This window comes from Takifugu flavidus, chromosome 8 (genome assembly GCF_003711565.1).
Source record: "Takifugu flavidus isolate HTHZ2018 chromosome 8, ASM371156v2, whole genome shotgun sequence".
Lineage (NCBI taxonomy): Eukaryota > Metazoa > Chordata > Actinopteri > Tetraodontiformes > Tetraodontidae > Takifugu > Takifugu flavidus.
Window position 1 is genome coordinate 275,363 of NC_079527.1, and position 8,264 is coordinate 283,626.

At 55.8% G+C, this 8,264-nt stretch overlaps 1 protein-coding gene and 1 long non-coding RNA gene across 3 annotated transcripts; one reads left to right on the top strand and one right to left on the bottom strand.

Annotated features, from left to right (window-relative positions):
* Window positions 1–142: 142 nt before the first annotated feature.
* On the bottom strand, window positions 143–7,307 carry mecp2 (methyl CpG binding protein 2). Of its 2 annotated transcripts, none has more exons than XM_057041336.1 (6): window positions 7,179–7,307; window positions 5,893–6,082; window positions 5,619–5,815; window positions 5,341–5,534; window positions 5,098–5,234; window positions 143–4,363 (listed from the first exon to the last, which is right to left on the bottom strand). In XM_057041336.1, exons 1-6 carry the CDS (start codon window positions 7,208–7,210, stop codon window positions 2,162–2,164), a joined length of 2,952 nt encoding a protein of 983 aa, XP_056897316.1. In that variant the 5' UTR covers window positions 7,211–7,307; the 3' UTR covers window positions 143–2,161. The 2 variants fall into 2 exon arrangements, with proteins under 2 accessions (XP_056897316.1, XP_056897315.1); XM_057041335.1 differs by having other exon boundaries at window positions 5,326–5,534.
* LOC130530318 (uncharacterized) lies at window positions 6,076–8,009 on the top strand. Its single transcript, XR_008951810.1, has 2 exons — window positions 6,076–7,008; window positions 7,646–8,009. It is a non-coding gene; the product is annotated as an uncharacterized LOC130530318 (long non-coding RNA).
* Window positions 8,010–8,264: the final 255 nt, after the last annotated feature.

Genomic DNA, 8,264 nt, shown 5'->3' on the forward strand with positions numbered 1-8,264 from the left:
ATGAATACTTTAATATTATTATTATTGAAGTATTAGCAGCAGCGCTAACGTGTGCAGGGCTGCATTCAAGAAACATGTTTAAATCAACACTAACCCCCCCCCCCCGGGGTGTCAGAGCTACAATCAGTCAGAAGACCAGACGTCAGCAGACAACAAACTCTTTTAGTTAAGAAAAAACCAAAGAAAACAGGTAAAAACTAGTTTGTCTACAGCGACAGTGTATTGGAGTTTCCATTGAGTTTCAACCAGAGTTAAAGCAGAATATTCATCCTCAATATTAGCAACTATGAAGTCACCACACATCACTACTAGGTCTAAAAACACAACATGGCTTGACTGACATGGTGGCTCCTGGCAAGACGCACAATATTATAGGCACTAAACTCTGGAACATGCAATATGGTGGCTGGTTACTGTAGTTTGTGCCGGTCCAGTCCTGTCCATGGTCTGGTTAGAGGTGTTCTGCTCAGGCCGCCAGGCAGAGCGCCCCCTAGGCAGAGGCCAGACGGCGTCCAACACCTGGCGCAGAGTCCCGGACCGCAGGTGAGCGGACGAGGCACATGTGTGATCACAGGGTGAACGCGCCCTCAGCACCGCCGACACGGGCTGACCTTTGACCTGCAGGTTCACATGTGAGACGGTTTGTTCGGGGCAGCCGCGCTCGGGACGACTCCCAGGGTGCAGTTCTCCAGGGTCAGAGCCACGTCTCCGTTGTAGGCCGAAGACCGAGCGAGGAAGACGAACGAAAGGAACGCTAAAACCAAACCTTCGTAGCCTTGGCCAATTCTACGGTTCTGGTTCGGAATCCAAGCGGGCCGTGACGACAGCAGAGGCTGGAGGAAACTCTGAGGAAGCAGAATTGAAAACACGCCGTGACCCGATCGTTGCTCGGTTCCCTTTAGCTCCAGGCCAGAGTGAACACTTCAGAACTACAGATGTCTCACACACCTGTGCCGTCCTCGTGCACGTCGTCTCCACGACAGACCCTGTTGGGCAATAGGACGTGGGTCCGCTGGAGAACCTTTGGTCCTCACAGTGAAGTTGGACCCGGGTACATAAGGAGCCCTTGCTCGTGGTACGGGACGCACATCTGGAGCCAGTGCCAGAGCGCCACGGAGTGCTGGCACTGTGGTGGCATGTGGAAGCGGACGTGCACTCGGCTGGAGCTGCGACACGACATGCGCAGCCCCTGTAGGCTCCCAGACGTGCACCAGCAGGTCAAAGGTGGGTTTTCTGTTGCGTTCTCCGGTTCCGAGGCGAGGCTGAGGGCGCGCCCTGCTCAGGTCCACCTCTGTGCATGTGCTGCTCTGCCTGAAGGCCTGGAAGGTCTCTGAGCGACATGCACACAGCTGATTGTACAAACAGGAGGATGCAGATGTTCCAGACATTCAATATGAAGACAGAAACCAAAGGTCCCTCCTTCCTCGCCAACGTCAACTCAAAATAAAGCTACAGTCAAAGTGGGTTTGGTCTGGTAGTAAAGGTGCTTCCTTGGGAAACAAACCAACGAGGACCAGCGTGGAAGAACAGCTCCCGTCGTCTCTGGGAGCCCCGTCCACCGAGGTGAGGGGGCGGCAAGGAAGGGTGGGTGTCTAAGAAAGCAGTTAAAGGTGCGGACCGCGGCCTCGTGCCCACCGTGAGGCGCCCAGTCAAGGACTACTTTCAGGGAGGGGGGTTAGAACAAGAAGGTTTAATGAGTCTGTCAGCAGAACTTTAAATAAGAGACTGTCAGAGAGCAGCACGATGATGAGTGAGGGACCATCAGTCAAAAGATTCATTTAAAGCTGTAGAACAGAGACAAATGAAAAGTTTATATTGGGAAGCAACATTTCCTTCAGAGTAATGTGTTATTAAGCTATTTTTAGTTCCAAACTCCCCCCCCCCTCCCCACGGAGACTGGTGGGGCTTAACAGCTGCCTTTTGATTATGTACACACTTTGTTATTTTCACGGTGTTCCTAGAAAAACGACGCTATCCGTTTATTGTGGCCTGCGTCCTGGGTGCCGGCTCCTTCCTGGACCGTCTCCAGACAGAACCTGATGGAGCAGAAGGTGCTACAGCCCAACCAGGTCTGCGAGACCTTTTCCATCTGAACCAGTGTCAAGGACCCAGGCGCACTCCTGCCCACGCTAGGACTCGGTTGGTCCGTCGGCCCTGCCCATCAGCTGACTCTCTCGCTGACCACAGTCCGCGACTCTACGGTCTCCTCTCGGCTGGGGCAGGGGACCACAGACTGGGGGACTATGTCCCTGAGTTCTCTGCCTTCACCCAGAGCCTCTGGCTCCGCCCGGAGCCTTGCCCTCCCTTCCGCTGCAGGGAGCACCACTCCCGGTCCGTCAACTCCGGTGGGTGCAACAGGAACGGAGGTGGGGGGCCTCAGGGTGCTGCCAGACCCCCTGTCATCGCCTAAACCCTCTCTGCTTTCTGACACGACGAGCGGCTCCTTGCCCTCGACTCTGACACCTTCCAAGCTGAGCTCTTTGTTCTGCAGCAAAAGTTCTTGAGCGGGCCTGGAAGTACTCAGATCCTGGGGCTGCTCACTCTGGTTCTGCTGGGTCGGGACCACGCTGCCCCTGGTCATGCTGAGGGCCTGGCGGTTGGACGACAGGTGTTGCGTGTGGGGCCTGGAAAGTGGCGGTGGCTGCAGCGGCGGTGGGGGCTGGACCTGCTGAAAGGGGGAGTGTGTCTGGGACGGGGGCCGCTGAGGCTGCCGGGCCGGCGCTCTGTACTGAGTCTGGTGCTGCTGCGCCGGGTGTCTGGACTGCAGGTGATGCGGGGGCGTTGTGGGGCCAAGAGTCCTGGACAGGGCTTGAAGCTCCGTCGGCGCCGGCGTTTGGGCTGGAGCCCTGGACTGAGGATGGAGCAGCGTTTGGTTTCTGGACTGGGGCTGAGGGTGTATCTGGACTAGGTTCCTTGGCTGCTGTGACGTTTGCGCCGAGTTCCTGGACTGGGACTGAGGCAGTGTTTGAGCTGGGGTCCTGGACTGGGACTGAGGAGACACTTGGCTGGGGATCCTTGAGTGCGGTTGAGGTGCTGTGTGGACCAGGGTCCTAGACTGGGCTTGAGGAGCCCTGGGTTGATGTTGAGGCGGCAGATGGGAAGGGGTCCTGGACTGAGGTTGAGTGTGGCCATGCGGTGGGGTTCTGGGCTGCAACTGAGCTGGGCTCCTGGAATGGGAGGAGATCTGAAAGGGAACCGGGGCGGGCGACTGGGGTGGAGGCTGCCGGGTTTGCTGTTGGGACTGGGGCTGAGACGGGTGCCTGTCCGGGGGTGGAGGCTGTGCAATGGCGCCGGCCTGGATCTGCGTCTGAGGAACCAGCCGAACGGGTGGAGACTGAGGAGGGTAGGACTGGGCCCGGACCTGGGTTCTCTGCTGAGTCTTTTGTGTGGACGCCTGGGCTTGGCTGGGAGGGGCTTGGGGCTGATGGGAAGGTGTCACTTGCGAGTGGGTTTGATGGCCTGGCTGAAAGGGGGGGCGCTGAGGTGCGGGCGGAGACGTGGACTGTGGTCTGGGAGGAGACTGCTGGATGTTCTGGGTGTTGGCATGAGGCACTGTCTGGGACACGACTTCAGCCGCTGTCTGGCCCGGGTGTCCAGAGGTCTGAGGAGGCGACGGATCCGCCGCTAGGTCACAACATTTTTGGTGGCGCTGGGGGGGGGGAGGAGGAGGAGGATGGTGGTGGTGGTGGTGGTGTGAATGATGCTTGTGTGGTGGACGTTCCTTTCGTTTGTGGCTTTTTGGTGGGCTAAGGCTAATGCTACTGCCACTGCTGCTCCTCCCTGTCCCCTCTCCTCCCTTATCTCCTCCCTCCTCGTCACCTTGCTCTCCTCTGCTAGTGCCGTCTCCCGATGCTACTCCAGCTTCCTTGTGCTTCTTCCCCTTCTGCGTCTTGTGTCCCTGTGATTGGCCTTCACCGGAGCGGTCATGTGACTGGTGGGAGGACATGGGCGTGGCTTCAGAGGCGGATCTGCCTCCCTCCACCTCTACAGTTTGTGCCCTCTCAGGTTCAGCGGCGGCGGCGCAGGTGTGAACAGTCTCCCGCTCCTGTACCGTCTCTCTGGTTTTGCGTTTCTTTATGGGCAGGGCCGTTTCCTGGACCACGGGTTTGGTGGAAGATTCCTTGGCTGCTCTCCGTTTGGCCTCTGCGGCTAAAATGGCCACGGCGGCGTAACCGCCAGTGGTGGAGGCGGCAGAGGTTAAAGCTGAAGCAGAGGATGTTGTAGCAGCTGAGGCTGCCGCTGACACCGACGCTGGTTTTCTGCCCCGCTTCTTGGGAGCGGTCTGCAGTGGCGCCTGAACCTCCGGCTCCGACTTCCTCTTCCGGCCTGGACGGGACTTAGGAATCACAGCAGGAGACACCACCTGGAGGCAGGCGAGATCAGCGTCAACTCAAACGTCTGCTAAAACGTGCAGCACAAACTCTGACAGGGTTCAACGCCGCGCCAAACGCACAGGATGTGCACGTGGGAACACAGTGTAGTTCCTCCGCCCACTAAGGTGGAGAGCCTGGCGCTGCTCGAGGGGAGGGGAGGGGGGAACTCTCAGCCGGCCGTCGGCATGACGATCAAATCAGAGCTGCGATTCCAGACACAACCCACCTATCAGTTGCCGTGGTAACAAAATAGGCGTATCCAGTAAGAGATGCGTCGTCTCACCCTCGTAGGTAAAACATTGCCCCACGCCGCAGATGGGGGGGGACCTGCCGTGTGGTGCGGTGCTGCGCCCTAATGTTTGCCCTCCCTTCTATCAACTGTGATGCCAAACCGATGAACTAGGTCCAGTAATGAGCTGGTTTAGCTGCTGATGCTAACAGTGCTATAGTTAGCCCCAAAGCTCCCTCGCATCTTTAAAATGCAGTTAGCTGAAAATCCTCACGCATGTTCAAGTGCCACTAGCAAATTATTTTTAGCACACACGCATTCACCTTTTCCAGCTCCCCTCCAGCCTTAAGTAGGTCATTAAATAGGCTGTTTAGGAGCGTTCCAGTAAAACCAGCAGCCTGTAGAACACCCTAATCCAGAGAGCGGGCTGTCCTCGCCGGGCCAACGAGGCCTTAATCTGCTACCTGTAATGATGTCATCGTCCCGGGCTCATACCTTGGAGGCCGCAGAAGCGGGGCCAGGGCCGGCCTCCGTCTTGCCCACGGGCATCTTGACCAGCAGCTTGCCGGGTGTTTTCTCGACCACGCGTTTCATGGCCACGCCCTCTGTACCTTGGCGCATCTTCCCGCTTCCTAAAGACGTGACCGCACACGTTAACCGCTGTGACGCGGAACACTGAGAGAAAACCTCAAAGCTCTCCCGCCGGAGCACGCCAGATCTTACTTCCTGCCAGAGTACCTTTAGGGCGCCCGCGTCCGCGTCCTGAAGGTTTCGCCACCTTGGGCTTCTTGGGTGGGCGTTTCTCTCGGCGCGACGGGCTTCCGCGGCCGGTGACGGTGAAATCGAAATCGTTTGGATCAGTAGTCGTGTCACCAACCTTCTGGAAGTAGGCAATCAGCTCCACCTTGGAACGGAAGGCCTTTCCCTCTGAGCTGGGGGAAAATCAGAACCCAAACAATCACGGTGAGGGCGTCACGGCGTCAAGGACGGGCTGAAACAAAGTGGGCGTGGCCTACTTGATTAAGTAGACGTCAAACTTCCCGGCTGATCGACCAGACTTCCTCTGTTTGAGTTTGCGAGTCCACCCTTCAGGCAGCGACGGGTCATCGTACAGCGGCCCGCGGTCCCGGATTATGGACCGCCGCTGTTTGGAAGAACCTGTCTGGGCATCTGGGCCGGGGTCTGTGGAGGGGCCCGCCACCGGCGGAGACACCTTCAGAGAGCACAGGAAGGTGAAGCAGCTTCTCTCCGCCTGTGATTACATCAGGGCCTGAGAACGGCCGCCGTTACCTGTCGCTCCTCCACCGTCTGTGGGGGCAGCGCAGCCGTCGACGGAAGGACCGGCGCGGCCGTTTCCACCCCCCGGTCAGCATGACGGTGCTCCCGGCGTGTTTTCTTCGACTTGCTATGGGACCTCTCCTTCTCTCTTGAAGGGTGAGGGGGGTTGGCAGGTCCCTCGTCTCCCTCTTGACCCTCCTCCCTGCGGAACAGACAGAAGGTCAGACCTGTGACATCACGCGCTGCTGGTTAACTGGTGGTAACTGTCAAAGTCTGGCGCCATATACATGTAACACATATAACAAAACCTATAAGCACAAGCGGGACAGATTCAGGTTAGGATGTGAGTCTGCCTGCTGCAGACGGGAATGAATCCCCAATTAAGAACCTTTTAATCCAAATGAAAGACAGCAAAATAACTGCACGCACAGAAATGCGCGTAAGAAGCAACACAGGAGCCAAACGAGCCGAGGACTCCACTGAGAAGCAGCCCGGGGTGGAAGCGGCTCTCCCGGGGCTCCCGCAGCCGCAGGCGCCGGAACTTGAGGCGGACAGGAAGCAGCAAACTTTGAGGGCCCGAGTCCGTGCGTGCACGGATGAAGCTGCAGGTGGATGAAGCAGCAGAAACAGGAAGCCAGCCAGCCCCCTCCCCACGCACGCACGCGCCTTCTAAGTTTGATTATTTTGTGAAAGCTTCACACGCACGCACGTAACCAGAGAGGCAGAAGCAGCGAGACTGAGAGCCACTTTGCTCAGCGGCATTCGGGCAGTGTTTAACCTAGCCGACGGGGCGGGGGCCACATCACGGGATGGAAGTGCGTGTGAGGGTCGGGCAGGAGCATGAACACCCAAACAAGCCCACTCCGAGGCTCTTTCCCCCCCTCGCATGAAAACACCGACCAGTGTTTGCTAACAAGCTAACAGCCTGTTAGCTGCCTCCCTGGCTGGCGGAGGCGGGTGGAAACGTAGCCAGTGACCCGCGGCGTGATGAACCAAATGCTGCCCGTCTTTGGTGCCACTTCCAGACAAGTTGTGCGCGGAGAGGCCCGGTGACGCACGGGCAGGAGGCTAAGCTAAAGCTGACGTCCGTTCGCCCGCTCCAGCTACCGCTAAAGTAAAGACTTAGCTGTAAGTTGGTGACGTATTCCCGTTAACCCCGCTCTGCCGAGACCGTTCAGGGGGGAAAAATCAACGCACTTACATTTCATTAAAACGCAAGACACTAAATACTCGCCGTTACTCACAGGGCGTGGCGGGGGGGGCAATTTAACCAAGGGTGAGTGTAATAAAACACTTACTGTCTCTCCTCTCCGCTCTCCACGGCGGCCATTTTTATTTAAATAAATAATTTTATATTAAAAAAACACACCAAACATCCCTCCTGCTGCACCCCGCCCCCTGACTCCATTTCTAGAAGCCGTCAGTGAACAAGCATCGCGAGATCTGAGCAATTTCAGCGCCGGGGACGTGTAGTCACGCGAGATTTACTTTGAGGCGTTCACGGCGCGTTGAAACCTGTGGTATTTTCCATGTTCAACACAGTGACGCCTTCAAATGAGTGCGTTAATTGAAGCAAGCTTTCATCGGCGAACAGCCACATGATCACATAATGAAATACACTATGTCTTTTACAGAATGAAGTTCACAGAGTTTTTTAGTGTAAACATTAGCATCAGAACAACTCATTTTATTTGATGCTAAAAAGTTGGAAACTGCATAATAAAGCAGATGACACCATCTTATAATTTTTTTCATGATTTCTAAGGATGCTGGCAGATCGTAGGAGCACAGAGGAAAGTTCCCTCAACTTGTCCACTGTCAGTTCCGCAGGGTGACTTTAACACGACATGGTCTCTGCCACTGTGGCTTCACAGCAAGGTTTGGGGTTTGAATCCCCAGGGGGAGGGAGGAGGATGTTGCATGCTCTCCCCATGTCTGTGTGGGTTCCTTCTGGTTACTTCCTCCCTCCGTCCTGCATCTTGTTCAACGGTAGTTGGGGTGAAGACAGGAAACACCGACCCCATCAAGAGAAAGGGGTAAAAGATGGGTGGCTGGCTGGGGGAACTGATGTTAGCCTGCCTTGTAATAGGAGCCACAATACTAAAATCAATCAATAATTTCATATTTTATGTATTGTGTATTTTTATCTGTACAAAAATTGGCCATGGGTAGACCTATTGTTTTAAAAACCAATACAGGGAGTAAATCACTATCCAAATACAATAGTTTCCAGTCAGCAAAGTCAGTTACTTGATTTTCAGTGACCCAGGAAATGGTCTCTCTGCTTTTCAACAATGCACGAGTGTGTGTGTGTGTGTGTGTTTGTGTGCATGTAAGCACAATCAGTGCAAACAGGAAAATGAGTCATTTGTGTCAGAGAAGAA

Excerpts from the sequence above, each read along its gene's own strand:
- mecp2 (XM_057041335.1), bottom strand. The coding sequence starts at position 7,210 with ATGGCCGCCGTGGAGAGCGGAGAGGAGAGACA. Across the intron at positions 5,816-5,892 it reads AGACGGTGGAGGAGCGACAG|GTGTCTCCGCCGGTGGCGGG; the intron begins GTAACGGCGGCC and ends TGCTCTCTGAAG. Across the intron at positions 5,535-5,618 it reads TTTGACGTCTACTTAATCAA|CTCAGAGGGAAAGGCCTTCC; the intron begins GTAGGCCACGCC and ends ATTTTCCCCCAG.